General features: G+C 39.6%; 2 protein-coding genes, 1 long non-coding RNA gene and 2 other non-coding genes across 5 annotated transcripts; 3 read left to right on the forward strand and 2 right to left on the reverse strand.

Moving 5' to 3' along the window:
• The first annotated feature begins 2,131 nt into the window (after positions 1-2,131).
• On the forward strand, positions 2,132-3,245 carry LOC116772203 (general odorant-binding protein 1-like). The gene is made up of 3 exons (XM_032664311.2): positions 2,132-2,293; positions 2,374-2,554; positions 2,960-3,245. The coding sequence occupies exons 1-3, from the start codon at positions 2,159-2,161 to the stop codon at positions 3,148-3,150; spliced, it is 507 nt and encodes a 168-aa protein (XP_032520202.1). The 5' UTR covers positions 2,132-2,158; the 3' UTR covers positions 3,151-3,245.
• A 1,096-nt stretch (positions 3,246-4,341) lies between these two features.
• Positions 4,342-4,413, forward strand: Trnaa-ugc (transfer RNA alanine (anticodon UGC)). Its single transcript has one exon. It is a non-coding gene; the product is annotated as a tRNA-Ala (tRNA).
• Positions 4,414-4,543: 130 nt separating this feature from the next.
• Positions 4,544-4,615, reverse strand: Trnaw-cca (transfer RNA tryptophan (anticodon CCA)). Its single transcript has one exon. It is a non-coding gene; the product is annotated as a tRNA-Trp (tRNA).
• A 3,305-nt stretch (positions 4,616-7,920) lies between these two features.
• Positions 7,921-13,606, forward strand: LOC116772224 (tafazzin). Its single transcript, XM_061528124.1, has 5 exons — positions 7,921-8,295; positions 10,379-10,504; positions 12,164-12,312; positions 12,395-12,681; positions 12,756-13,606. The coding sequence occupies exons 1-5, from the start codon at positions 8,181-8,183 to the stop codon at positions 13,150-13,152; spliced, it is 1,074 nt and encodes a 357-aa protein (XP_061384108.1). The 5' UTR covers positions 7,921-8,180; the 3' UTR covers positions 13,153-13,606.
• LOC116772225 (uncharacterized) lies at positions 13,565-14,109 on the reverse strand. Its single transcript, XR_004353643.2, has 2 exons — positions 13,942-14,109; positions 13,565-13,745 (listed from the first exon to the last, which is right to left on the reverse strand). It is a non-coding gene; the product is annotated as an uncharacterized LOC116772225 (long non-coding RNA).
• Positions 14,110-15,173: the final 1,064 nt, after the last annotated feature.

Below are 15,173 nucleotides of genomic sequence, written 5' to 3' on the forward strand. Positions count from 1 at the left end.
GTCATACGTTTGACGTCAACGGGCGCGTGTGCGCGATTGTGGGAACATTTCCGAATGTTCGTGTATGCGTTTGTGTGATCCTGTGTGTGTGTTTAGGTGTATGTAGTATCGTAGCTCTCAAACGAGTCGGCCGCATGCGAATTTTTTTTTTATTGAAAGCCATTTTCCTTGCATTGGTTCTTTGCTATATTTCGTTATTATCTCTCCAGCAGTGTAAGAGTGCCAGCTCATTTCTACAATGATGTAAGGAATTTTAAGTCTTTGATTACTCTTTGAAGTGACGTTAAATCGTAACAGTCCAATGACAATAAAAGCGGAGGGGTTTTTAAAATTTTATAAAATTTATTTATTATAAATGTCACAATAAAAATGTAACTATCTAAAATGTTAATGTTGATACTAAGTATTAATAGGGACGGTAACAGTAACGAGCTTGCGGCTCAGCAGTCAGCGGTTGCCCAATAGATAGAGATATAACAGCTATATGACATAGGTCAAATACTAACAATAACATCAGATCACTGCTATCTTCACTACAATAATTACCATCCGCTTGTTCCTCTCCTACTGCTTCACCTTCTAACGCCTCCTTATTATCATCGAGATCATTTGCTAGGTGGTAGAGCCTAGCTGTGCTCAAGTTACTAATGCTCGAGTACGAGCTGGCTCAACCAGGGAAGTATCACTCTCTCACAGAATTTTGGCGTATGATAATCTTAAATGGCTAAGTTTCGGCCCATGAGTGAGAGAGCCGGTTGCCCTTGTCCTGTTCCCACCCTTTCCTGCCATTAACTTAATCCTGCCCTTTCCTCCTTCCTCAACAATCAAAGTTGGCAAGTGGCAACGCATTCGCAACATAGGAGATGTTGCGGATGTCTATGGCCGATAGTAACTACTGCCCATCAAGTAGTCCGTCTGCTCGTTTGCGACCTTTCTCATATATTAAAAAAAATTCTATATCTTCATCATCAAGAATTTCAACGTGAGTCTACTTGTTTCCCTATTCCACCAATTTGTTCTACATAGCTTCCTTATGATATTGGTACCATACTTTTGACTTGTTCGATTTCCTCCTCTTACACTCGCTCTAGTCTAATCCATAAAGAAGCCCCTTTCTTTTTAAAGTATTGATGGTGCAATGAATTTAAAATCTCTTAATTAAATTAAACTTAATATACTCTTTCTCCGTCTTGCGTTACCACTATTACTTGCAGGACACGAGTATCGTTGAGGATGGTGGAGGTTTTGTACCTTTATTTTCAGCTTCTTTACTTCTCTCTTTAATACTTTGGAATAATATATTCTGTAACATAAGTTCTTGCAATTGATATGTTTTCTTCTGTATTTTCTCTTCTTTCGTTTGTTTTTCTTTTTCCAAGGCAGAACATTCCTCCACCGAGTTAGTTGGAATTCCTAAATATACTTAAATCCTATTTGAATTAATTTTGTTTTTAATTTAATTGAAACTACAGAAAGCTGTGTTTATAATATTAAACAAAACAAATACAAACATGGAACAAATGTTTTTTTGGGCTGGAGGCTATTTTATAATAAGACATTATAAACTAATAGATTATAATGAAATGCGAGGTGTTGAGGAAGTGTTCTGACTCGTCTGTTATTACGCTCGTGTTCCGTGAAGCATTAAATATGAAGGGTTACGTTGGTGTCTAAGCTATTTTGAGACACGCAGCCAATGAACATAAAGACAAACGAACAGAAGGACGGAACAAACAAGTCGACAATTCATTGCTATTCTCTGGTGGAGACGTTGCAATTATTCAAATTGACTGATTCTGATTTGTAATGAGTTTTATATTTTACCAAAAAATTTACAAATATTTTATATTTTCTTTTCTTAACAATTAATACATCTAACTCTAATCAATTTAATTTAAAATACAATGTCACACTCAGCTGAACAGTCGTTAAATGGACCGGTCCACCTGTGTGTATTTAACTGTTGCTCGTTTCAAGGGTCCTGTGTCATTTGCCACAATACTATACTATTCGATGATCCACTAATAATTCGTTAGTATTTATCTCCTAACAACCTTCCCGCCCACTGTTTGACATCCATTATAATGTCAAAGAAACCCATCAATTACATAGATTACTATATAGGACTCCATAGCGTCGTGCTCGAGATCATTTTAACATGACATCTCGTAGTGGTCGGCGACTACTGCTGCTACTGCTAGTACAGCTGGCGGTCCAGCTGAAAGCGAACGTTGATGTCATGAAGGACGTCACTCTTGGATTCGGAGAGGCGCTTAAACTTTGTCGAGAAGAAGTAAACATTTTCAACAATTATTTAACGTCCCTTAATATGTTTAATCATTAAATGTTTCTCACCAATCGTCCATCCAACAGAGTCAGCTGACGGAAGAGAAGATGGAAGAGTTCTTCCACTTCTGGAGAGACGACTTCAAGTTCGACGACCGCGCCGTCGGCTGCGCCATCAAATGTATGAGTTCACATTTCGACCTGCTCACCGACTCCCACAGGATGCATCACCGCAACATGGACAACTTCATCAAGTCCTTCCCTAACGGTAACCTGTTGTTCCACAGATATTGACTATTGACGCAATGAGACATCTGTTCCGAAACTGACCGAACCTTTTAGGGGTACGTGCTGTCAATTATAATCGAATGTAGCCCTAAATAGTGACATCGAATAATTAATATAAGTCTTTCATTCATTCATTTACACACGCACAGTTTTAACGTAGGTTAATGAATGACAGACTTGAAACGCTTCGTATTTTGTGTGACGATGCCAACTTGTAATATGCACTCAGTTGTTATGAAGGTTCAGACGTTAATTATTGAAGAACGAGGATTCAAATAATTGCATATTATTTTGTTATAATCGTAATAATAATACAAATTACATTTTTCAAAACATTAAAATGGTTCCGAGACACCCAGTTAATAAAAGGATGTGTCTTCTCCAGGTGAGGTTCTGTCGCAGCAGATGGTGACTCTGATCCACGAGTGTGAACAACAACACGACTCCGAGGAGGATCACTGCTGGAGGATCCTCCGGGTGGCGGAATGCTTCAAGAGCTCGTGCAAGAAGCACGGCATCGCGCCTACCATGGAACTGCTCATGGCCGAATTCGTTATGGAGTCGGAGGCCAACTGACTCAGTCCACAGTATGACACCAGACACGGAGCACAGATATATGTAGAGACTATTCAGATATTGTAATATGACTCCTAATATATTATGAGAGTCGATGTGTTGATTTCTTTCCCCCTCCCGGAGCTTGTCATGTACATATAAATAGTCTTCGGTTAATTCAACTTCTTCCAATCCCATGCTGAAGTACCAAAATATTATTTCCAAATACAATAAGAACACAAAAGCCGTTTGATTACGTTTATAATGATCTTGTTATAATTTCCCAACGAGCCATTCACCGTAACGAGTCATACTTGTATCCTTCAATGGTATAAGAGACCTCGCGCTGGAAATTTTTGCCATAATAATATAATTAAAGATTGTCTTTTGTTTGATGCGCTTCCAGTCAGGTGCATGATCAATTAAATACATTAAAGTCAAGTTGTGTACGATGTACTCGACAACTAGTATGGAACGAATGGTAAGTGCCTAAGCTCTCGTCTTACCTGGAACTTGTTTATCAAATGATTTTCCTCCGCTTGGGTTTTTCTAATTACCAACAGATCCGAGAACCTTTGTTCTTTATACGGCAATAAATAGGGAAAATTTAAGAGACGATACTGACATATATGGCCATAAAAACAAAAATTTAAATAATAATTTGACTAACAAATGACCACTCCTTATTTACACCTGTAACGCCTGTGCAATAATAAACCGCCATTTCTGTATCAAAGAAAGTGCTGCCTTCATCATCTAAGAGTCAGTTAATCCTCGGAGTCTGTCAGTCGTTACAGTGAAGGGCGTCAGCGGGAACCTTAACAATGGGTATACGAAAAACATTAAATTATAGACCGAACTATTTATATTTAACAATATTATGAGCACAACCATTCATTCCGTTTTCAGTTTCTGTTTGGCTTACTTACAAACGTGGCACTTACGTGTCCGTAACTATACGTTATAATGTGACGTCTTAGCAATATAATCACTACTAGATAGTTCACGGACTACTTTACAAACGTCTATAGCAACAACATTCAAAATATTTCTATTGTAGTGGAATGTTGTTTGTTACTCGTTATATTCTAATCTTTGAACACATTATATTGGTTTTGGTTTGTACTGCGATATTAAGTCAATGAACAACTCGATATTAATTTAAAAAGTATTTCTTGATGTAAAGTGTTTTGTTTGAACATAGTACTTGTGGGGGATGTAGCTCAGTGGTAGAGCGTTCGCTTTGCATGTGAAAGGCCCCGGGTTCGATCCCCGGCATCTCCAGAATTTTTGCTCTTCTAAAAAGTTTTATTTCAATCAGTTATTAATTTCATAAACATCTATTTTTGAACCAGAAGTAAACCAATGAATATTTAAAAAAAAATAACAAAATAAAACGAACTTGATAAAATTTTGACCCCGACGTGATTTGAACACGCAACCTTCTGATCTGGAGTCAGACGCGCTACCGTTGCGCCACGGAGTCCGTATTAACTCGAGGTAATAACCGATTCATATAATTTTTCAATACATATAAGTTTTATATATTTTCAATATAAAATAATAATCTGTATTTGTACCTGATCGATTTCTTTATTATCGATTTTTCACTTAATGTTCATTAATATTACAAAACAGCTGATAAAAATATTATTACTCTAAGTAATCCAATATAGAATGAACTGTGAAGTTCTGCATAATTGTAATAAATATTTTCAATGTCCCAATACTCCTGCAGACTATAACCATGTCATGTTATGTTCTTACCTGTAGTAACTTAACAGGATACAATAAACCTAAATTTTCCAAAATAAAATTAATAATGTCCTGAAATTATAGAAAATTTAAAAAAAATATTCAACATAATATGAATTCAATGAATACTTGTTCAGCAGAAACCGAAACTGCAAACAAACATATAAAGCTCCTATTGTATATTGCTTTATTTTATGTATATTTTAAAAACGAACAGACCGCTCCCAACAAATATATTTATCGTAAACCTTCAGTTCCATCGCCGGTGTACATTTAGTGTGATCAATATAATATAATTGAAAGAGATCAGTCCAACACGTAGTCACTATTATTTACAGGGAACGAATTCATATTTATATTTTGTTATCTCGTCTCTTATGTATACGTAATATTTTTTTCCATTTACTAAACTTTATTAAGTTAAGACACTGTCTCAAATAGGTACCAAAAATTGTAAATAAATTCTTCTGTCAACTTTTATTGTACCCGAGTCCAGCCATCACTCGTCTATCCTGACCTGACGCCGCTGTCATGTCATATTTTTCCTGATAACCCTGATACAGTATTATTTTATCTGTGATTATTAGTACCGATATATTGCTTAACTTTCACATAAAACACTGCTTGGGAAACTGAGTCTTTTAAAATAATTCGACACAAACTCACATACTACCCATTCCCATACATTTGAATAGTTCAGATAATTCTTACGGCGAAGCGATCGTCGTCTTGCTGTCTGTAGTCAGTGTTCGTTATCAGTCATTACGATTTTCAAGAGCACACGAAGTCTCTATACTTACTCCGAGTTAGCTTCCTCACACTATGTACGTTGCGTTAAACATTCTTCAATCGCTAATCTCTAATGTCGATTAACGTAGGTTGTCGGGTGAGAGACTATGAAAACTTGTGCTAAGCATTCGGATTTGTCGACACTCATACAAAACGTGTATACTGCGGACGCCGCCGCTATGTGACCGTCAGCCGAACTGCGTGGACTTTCCCATTGAACTAATTCCATGAGGTTGGTACACTGCGGCTCGTATTAGTATTATATTATCGTTTTTAATATTATTTAGTGCCCTCACAAATAACTATATAGGAAACATTTTAATTTTTTTGTTGTTATTCCGTTAAAAGATATTGAAGAGATTTAATTACATCCACTTGACCTTTCGCCTTTTTAAAATCTACCGAAAATGTATAAACAATAAAAAAAGTAACTACACGTTATCTATTGCCTTTAATAAACATTTCCCATAGTATTCCTACGTTGGAATCCCCCGAATGTTTAATGTTTTTCTGCAACCGTATTTTCCACAGTATACTGATTCCTTTTATTGTTTATCTCAGTGTCTGTCCGATAACATTTGACTAAATATATGTATATCTGTAAATTACTCGGCAAAAACAAAGTGACGCATTCTGTTAAAGAATATAACTGGAGCCGATTGATACGAACGGTTTAAAAAGTCATAATATCATTAATAGTTTTTATCAAACCAATTTTCATAAGACGTTCAAACGAAGGAAACCCTTCCACGACTTTGTTTTGATTCTTTATTTTAATGACGACATCATTGTAGTGACTTGTGTGGCCGACTGTATCAGAGCCCTCATAAATGTGACGTGTAATCAGTGGATAAACCAGTGTATCATCGAACTCCAAAAGATGCTCATCTTCCTCGCATTAGTGGCAGTGATGGCAATGGCTGCTAGCGCCGTAGACTGTGCCACACTAAGAGACTCAAACATAATTTACGAATTACGGAAACCTGAGAACGACTCCAAGGAAGGACTTTTACCGGAAAGTGAGTTTCGGAAGATACATCCACTCAGACATCGAGTTCTTCACAAACTGATTCCCAGAGACCAGAGAGGTCCTGGGGTCCCGGCCCTCAGAGCTACGGTGGAATATGAATTTGACCTGATTAGTAGCAACAACACTCGCTAGAAGTTAGCGGCGAACTCTTCTGTATCAGGTACAGTGACTGCGCAGGTCCTATCGATGGTAACTTTAACAGAGGAGAACGTGGACACTGATTATTAGAAAAATTGATAGACACGCAACGATTCGTCTTGTAAGACATATTGTTCCTATAAAGTATAAAGTATTAATTAAGTAGTAAATTATATTGGTAAATAAATTTCTCTATATTAACTGTCTAAACTTATTCTCTCCTTGATCTATTGGTTATATAAAACACTTCAAATTTCAATATATTTTCTCATTCACAAATGTAAAGAAAATTGTACCCACAAAATTGCTTTCGTAAATAGCTTATATTTTTATGCTAAAGGGGGGCAACCGAGCAGACGGCCTACCTGATGGAGGTAGTACTGTCACCCATGGACATCTGCAACATCTTTTTACTGATGTGTTGCCACCCTTGATCGAGGAAGAGTGGGAGGAAAAGCTGGGAAAGGGAGGGAAAAGGGAAAGAGCAGGAAAGGGTGGAAAAAGGGAAAGGGCAACCGGCTCTCTCACTCATCGCACGAAACGCAGCCATTATAGACTACTTCACGCTGATATTAGTGAGACAGTGGTACTTACTGTGTACTTACAGTGGTACTTACAGAGCTGCAGTAACTTGACCACAGCTAGGCTCTACCACCTCAAAAAATTCTTATATCTGGTATATATTAGCTTACAGGTGTGGTCTCCGACTGATTTCTAAATTAATATTTTATATTATATTATTAAGTGTTCCTTAAGTACTTTCAATACTTTCAGTGCTTCAATATTTGTGAAGTAAAAAGTTATCAATATTTTGAGACAAAACAGTCATAGATAAACAGAAATTTGAGCAAAAGAAAATATCTTTCAGGTTATAAAGATAAACAAATTCTTCCATTTTACTTATTTGCATATATTTTGTTTAAGAAAAAATGTTTATTATTTTTATAATAATATTCTCAATTACTCTTAAAACATAACACTTGATACTTTAAATAAACCTCTTTTTGTATGGTATAAGTATAAAAAAGCTTTTTCTAACAAGTAAAAGATTGAAATTCTGCCTCACAGTTATAATTTTCAATTGTTTTATTACGTTCAGAAATACAAACTGCTTATAATAGGAACGTTAACATTATCACAGCTGTCTTAACTCTAGTTTTGTCACGAGTTATCAGCTGTCAATGGCTCAGCGAGACGTCAGTGTCATTGTTACGATCAGCTCTGATCAGTGTGGTTGGAACTGAATGGGCGTAGATCAGACGTTATTATATTTTATAGTAAAAGTAATCAGATAAAATCATGTTATTGTAGTGTTTATAAAATAAGCGTCCGACCTAATATGGCGTACGATATCGGGTGGATCATCCCGCGGCTGCGGAACCCCGGCGTCCTGTGGAACTGCGCCAGCTCCATAACCGTGGCTGTGGTCGGTCTGTTCAGCAAGATCATCGTAGGTGGGTTCATGGTCCCCGTGCACTTCCTCAATAAAACGTGCACTCGTATTGAACACATACATTATTAGAAATTTTACGAAGCAAAAAAAGCAAAGGAATGAACGGGTTACTTTGCATCAGCGAGTTCTGTTCTAGCTGCTTACAATGCATATCGATTGTAAACTCACACTTGATAAAACAGTCTGTCAGTGTTATATTCAAACTCACCTCATATCTTGTACAGTCTAATTATTTTAATTAAGAATCTCTTAAAAACTAGCTTACGAGTTTTTAAGTATATATGAAACTAAAAAAATGATTTTTACGTTTTTTAGTACATCTTATAGGTCCTTATCTTGTTATTCTTATCAGAACTTTTATTAAGTACGAGTTCTTTGTGTAAGCCTGATCTGTATCTGATCTGTTTTTATTTCACAAATACTTATCAAGTGACAGTCGTTTGAAGCACACATAAAGTATGCAAGTGAGTCAATGCATTGTGTTCTGGACACACATAATGACATTCAACTTATTGTTAATCATGACCTTTGATTCAAACATGATGTGTAATTTGTACCCTACATATATTTACATACAACCGGTCCATTAAGTAGTTCTACACAAAAAGTCATTTTAATTTATTTTATACCATAATGTTGTAAGTTTCTAAACTGCCTTCAATACATTCTTGAACAAGTTAGTATATTATAATCTTTGGTCTAAGAATATGTTATGTGACTTCAAAGTGCAAAAGATATTAAGATATGTGACATATATATCTGATGGTGTGCCGAGCTCGTGTGTCCGATACATTTAATAATTTCTTTGCATTTATCTGATTGAATTAAAACACATCACAATTTTAATAACAACATTGAGACGAACATCACTTTTGTTTAAAGAAAAATATTATGATTACTGTGTATGGGCCGAGACAAAACACACACCATGTGTGAGATACAGACACATCAGTAGTTAACACATTACATGAAGGGGAATCACTCCAGTAGTAGATTCAACTGAAAACACAGGCTGTTTTCCTGATTCATATTTCCTGGGGATCTTAAGATTATTTTGTTAAAAATATTTCATTTTATAATTTTAAGTAATAAAATATTTCAGCTTTATTAACAACTTAATAAACATCAAACTTCAATTTAGCAGAAGAAATAAATATTTTATATGACATATAACATGGTGAATGTGAAGAGATGTGAGGGGACTCCTTGAACACTGGTCCGACAAACACAATGAGATTGATCTCTTCATTTAAAAAACGACCTCCTCTTTGAAAAGTCTTCATGAAAGTATAAACTTATGTACAAACTAGATGTGAAGCAGTACTCGTTTGCATGCACATTACAAATAAATTTTATTGTTAGAACCATGTTACTGTACTCATATTTAATGTATGTACTCATGTTTAATGCAGTTTACCCAAAGAAAGGTGCGTAGTGTTTGTGTACTACAAGTCGTGTGACACCATCATCTCTGTATGGAGCAGTCTGAGAGTCCCCTGTGTCTCTGTGTCTACCTCTAGACAACTCAGCAGACGTATAACCAAATGTCGTCGACTTAGAGATCACGAAACAACAGTTAATCAATTGGTTCCTTTGGCTGACGGGTGTCAAACCAACAGAAAGGAACTCGAATAATTCATATTCAAGACTAATATCTGCGTCATGTCTGAAAACGGAATACGTGATTTATAAAAAACTACTCTTCGTCTGTGATGAACGCCAGAAACGCTCATCGAGATAATGAAGGATCATAAAGTATCGCTTTATGAAGACGCTAACACGTCCTCTGTACTGTCTTACTGTAGGTTAAACAAAAACAGTCTCTAATGAATATTTAGTTATGAATGCAGTCTCTGTGTTCAACAGGCTCCGTTCAGATCCTAAAGAGGTACCTCGAGGTCAGAAACTTTAACAGACGACGACATCGAATAGACGTTTGTATCGAGTCTCAGGATACTCATTGACTGTCTTAACGACTTTAAAAATGTCGGGAGGCCTTGTAGTATGACGTGTTTATTCTGAGTGTCGGTTTCCTTAGTCAGCGAGAGGAGCCCTGTGACTGATTCGTCTCTGTATGTTCTCAGATTTCCTGAACAAGACGACGGTGTACAACCGGGAGGCGCTCCAGCGAGCCGTCCGACGGCCGCGGGACGTGCCCCTTCTCACTGTCTCCAACCACCATTCGTGTTTCGACGATCCCGGCCTCTGGGGTGAGAGCGGCCACACACACACACACGCACGCTCGCGCTCTGAATTTGTCTGAAGGTTGATAGCTCCTCATTCATACAGAGATCCTTCACATTTTATTCCAACACTCTCTTGCATATGTTGTCTTGTATAAATTCATTGAGTCTGTCATCCAGTCCGTCATTAAGGCAGTTAGTCACCTCGCCACGTCCCTTCCTCGTCCGCGGCCACCGTCCCACCTTTGGTCACATAATCTTTTGATCCGCTCTATGTTCGTTCGCCGTATGTCTGAATGTGTCAGAACAGACGGAGCAGTTCGTCCATCTGTATGTGTGTGTCTGTGCGCATTCTTATCTGTCAGTGTGACACACTCGACGAAATCTTTAAAAATACGAAATGGGTCGGGAAGACAACGCGGACCAATTCAATATGAACGTGCTTGAGGTCATGTAAAAATAAATGAGAGATAACACTAAACTGGTTGTCGTTAGTTCTAGACATGACCTTCCAATATGGAGGTCGGTGTTACTACACTTCACCTTGAATGTTTTTGTTCTACATTTATATCAATATAAATAGTATTCATTGACACAAGCACACGCGAACACACACACACACACACACACACACACACACACACACACACACACACACACACACACACACACACACACACACACACACGCACACACACAACGAAATAACACGCGTTGCGTCCGTGTTAATGTTAGTCGTATCAGGCGTGAGCAGACGGACGGACAGATACACTATACACGTGTGCGGTGACGGACGACGTCGGCGTATGTCGTATGACGACAGTCTGTTTACTTTCCGGAGGCAAATGTTATTGACGATGTTATCGAACACACGTTGTGAACAACATGTTACGTTACACATAAACGACTCAATGATATAGTTTAGTATGGGGCGGTATGAATGATGCTTCGAGCCATTTTCGGGTTACCACAATATATGTTGATATGAATGAAACTAGTATTATTCGGATTTACTACGCGGATTATATTTAAAAACTACATAATCCCGACGTTTCGGTTACTTTGCAGCAACCGTGATCACGGGCAGACGAGGTGTGAATTTCACAATTGTGAGGTGTGATCACGGTTGCTGCAAAGTAACCGAAACGTCGGGATTATGTAGTTTTTAAATAATAAAATCCGCGTAGTAAATACGAATAAACTAGTTTCATTTAAATGAATACTCGCGAAAATCTTAGATCTCATTATATGTTGATATGACCATTAAAACGGATCGGATTCACCGACTCCTGGACTAGGGACGGTGACCTGGAAACCGTGGAGCGACGGGGACTGGGAGAGAAGATTACAGTGAGAGGAACAATCACACATTGGAAGCTGCAGACCCTCAGGAGCTGGGGGACGGTGACTCGAAACGAAACGAAACAGTAAACGGCAGCAGTGGGGAGGAGAACTCAGTGATAGTAAATAACACGAGAGTGTAATGGGTCTAGCGGATATCCGAACACTAGGAGTTGGCGGGCAGTGAAGTCACTCCTAACATCTCGATCAGAGTCTAGAAGTTTACATCGTCTATCTATTTCCAAATTTCCATTAATGAATCTACACGTTATATATAAGTACAACGATCTATCACAGCTGGATGTTTATTTATATGTGTATGTGTGTTTCTGTTTATGTTTCCAGGTGTGTTGGACGTCGGCACGTTGACGCGTTACTCCCGCATGCGCTGGTCGCTGGCGGCTCACGACATCTGCTTCACAAACGCGCTACACTCCGCCTTCTTCGCGCTCGGCAAGTGTGTCCCCGTTGTGAGAGGGGCCGGAGTCTATCAGGTAAGTCGACCGGCCTATTCTGTTACGAGCCGCACGACCGTTAGAGCTCCTTCGGTGATGTCTCCGTCCGTCGTGTCCTCAGACGGCGATGGACTTCTGCGTGGACCGTCTGTGCGGCGGAGAGTGGGTGCACATCTTTCCCGAGGGTCGCGTCAACGTAGACAAACAACGTATCCGGTTCAAGTGGGGAGTGGGCCGACTGGTGATGGACAGCGCTGCCGCGGGCCGCGCGCCGCTCGTGTTGCCCGTGTGGCACGAGGGCATGGACCGCGTGCTGCCCAACGTCGAGCCCTATCGCTTGCGCTTCCGGAACCACCTGTACCTCGCCGTCGGGGAGCCGCTGCCACTCAGCCCGCTGCTCGAAAGTGCGTCTCCGCCGTGCACTGATGTACGTACTCTATACATTCACGTGTCATCGAACGAACCGCCGTTGTATCTTGCAGGCTCCGCAGCGCGAACGCGTCCGAGGAGGAGACACGGCGTGTCATCACGGAGCGGATCCAGGAGGAGCTGATGAAACTCCGCGACCACACGCACGCGCTCATCCGTCGCACGTGTCCCCCGGGCGCGGACCGGCTTCTGGAGCCGCCCGTCCCCGACCCCGGCAGCTCGGCCGCGCCCCGGGCCCCGGCCGCGCCTCTACACAACGGCAAAGAGCACACGCACGGCGAGGCCCCGCCGTCGGCCCGCCCTAACCAAGGAGAAGGAACTCTAAGGCCGTGTGGTCGTCACCCGCCGCTGCTCCTCGTCGTCCAGGTGTCTCCGTGTCTCCTCTCCCACTCCCTCTCGTTGGATGTTTCATACTTTTCTACTTCTGGCTACATGGATAGAGTTTTTTAAGCGTTTACAAGGGTATTATTTATAAATAGAAACTTAGGAAATAGCTCCGATTGCTATTGATAGCGATCGAAGGGTTCTGCGCACAAATATACACGAGTAATGTTAGGGGATACAGGAGCCCGGCCTCGTCTCGATCGGAACACAACATATCTCCGTTCGTGTCCCGATTACTTCCAGGCGTGTCATTGAGGCCCTCGCCGGTCCGCGTGTCCGCGTGTCCGGCGCCTCGTATTTATTTCTCGTGACGTGTATTTTGTTAAGATCGCAATCAACAAACTTGTTCATCATATATAACAATTAAGGTAAGGTGTAACGTATAGGTGTCGTGCGCTTGTGTGTCTGTATGTGTCTTTATGTGTGTGCGTGTGCGTGTGCGTGTGTGTTAGTAGAGCTCGTGTCTACTGATAAAACGTTTTAAAAAAACACTAATATTTTATTAAAAATTTTAAATAAATTTCTAGTTAATTATTTCTATAAAATAGTTCTTGGATTCCTTCACAGGAATGTTTCGATGTGGAATTGTAATCCAAGGCGGCGGATTGTTCCTTGATAGTCGTCGGCTGCTCCTCGTCTGAGCGACTCGCTCGACTAATCTATAACAAATTGTAGGTTCAATATGATATAATCTCCGTCATTTCTCATAGTTTCTGTATATTTTTGTCGACCTGTCTTTTTACCGATCTGGAGCTTACAACAGACCTCTTCTAATATTTTCGTATAAAAACTTTTAAATATTTTTAGGCAATATTAACGTTATCTTTATTAGACTAGATGTAAATATGAACTGACCCGAGACGTCGTTCCCACTTCGACACCCGACCAAAGACTGCAGCTAAGTATTTAACGTCACCTTTTATATTATTATTGATGACGTCGTATCGAGCGTCTCCGTCTCGCTGTCTATAATATTGTTTAATGTACCCCCCCCCTCTCTTCCTCCTCCCCCTGTAAATAAGAAATGTAACTCTGTAAACTCCGACCCGTCACGCGTCCCACTATGCTGGATGCCATGTGGACTACTTTTAAAGCTATACTTAGAGCTCTGAATACAGTGTGTGCATTATATATATATATATATATATAAGAGGAAAAGGTGGTAATGTGTCCGCCCACTTTGTTTTTTAAGTTTTATTTAAAAAATATAGGAGTGACCAACCTCAAAGATACATTATAGGACTTCTTATTTATTTGTCTATACATGTCTGACTATGGAATAAATGAAACGCGCACAGGATAGCAAAATATTATTTATTCTTAAGTTAATCAAATTTGGTATCTTGAGGTCAAGTGATGGTTATGTGACCCCCAGGGGGTAAATGTATTGCACAATTAAAAATTAACGGCAAAAATCGCAAATATAATAGTCACCTTCAGAACCTCCACAGGCTACATGAGCCCATAGATCGCAACTCTGACACTGAACCCATGGCTCTCCGGTCTGTCATTGCAATAAATCGTGTTGCAGAACGTACACGGCACGCTCGCGTTTCCAGGAAGCAGGCTTCTAAACGACTCGCCATAATCGGTATTGAGTGCGTCTTCGTCACTTTCAGAGCCACTGCTGGATGTAGCTTCTCTCTGGCGTCGAACGACATTCCTACCGGATCCTTCTCCGTCGTGATTACGTCTGACACCGTGTCCCCGCCAACGTTCACATTTCTGTGCTAAGCGCAAAGATTCGGTTGATTGATTTTTGTATGGTGATGACGTTTGCTGTTGTAGCCTTTCTTTCGTAAAGATTGGCTGAATGTCTTCTGGTAGAACCAAACTATTCTTCGGTGCTTGTGCCTCTACATTCACTCCTGGGGCAGAGTGGAAAGCAACAGGGTCTGCATCTTGATTATCAGGAGTAGGAGATGTTTGATATATTGTTAGATTTTTCCGTTAAATAATCGACTTCTATAAAAACTTGAGGATTAAATGGATAAATGCCTGGCACGGAAACCATTTACTGCAATTTCTCCTGTAAATCTTAAGATAAGCTCTGCCAAAAAGCTCAACTCAAAAGATTTCGTAAGGTT

Source organism: Danaus plexippus, assembly GCF_018135715.1.
Source record: "Danaus plexippus chromosome 16 unlocalized genomic scaffold, MEX_DaPlex mxdp_23, whole genome shotgun sequence".
In the NCBI taxonomy this organism is placed as follows: Eukaryota; Metazoa; Arthropoda; class Insecta; order Lepidoptera; family Nymphalidae; genus Danaus; species Danaus plexippus.

Excerpts from the sequence above, each read along its gene's own strand:
- LOC116772203 (XM_032664311.2), top strand. The coding sequence starts at position 2,159 with ATGACATCTCGTAGTGGTCGGCGACTACTGCTGCTACTGCTAGTACAG. Across the intron at positions 2,294-2,373 it reads TTAAACTTTGTCGAGAAGAA|AGTCAGCTGACGGAAGAGAA; the intron begins GTAAACATTTTC and ends TCCATCCAACAG. Across the intron at positions 2,555-2,959 it reads CATCAAGTCCTTCCCTAACG|GTGAGGTTCTGTCGCAGCAG; the intron begins GTAACCTGTTGT and ends TGTCTTCTCCAG.
- LOC116772224 (XM_061528124.1), top strand. The coding sequence starts at position 8,181 with ATGGCGTACGATATCGGGTGGATCATCCCGCGGCTGCGGAACCCCGGC. Across the intron at positions 12,313-12,394 it reads GAGGGGCCGGAGTCTATCAG|ACGGCGATGGACTTCTGCGT; the intron begins GTAAGTCGACCG and ends TCGTGTCCTCAG. Across the intron at positions 12,682-12,755 it reads AGCCCGCTGCTCGAAAGTGC|GCTCCGCAGCGCGAACGCGT; the intron begins GTCTCCGCCGTG and ends TGTATCTTGCAG.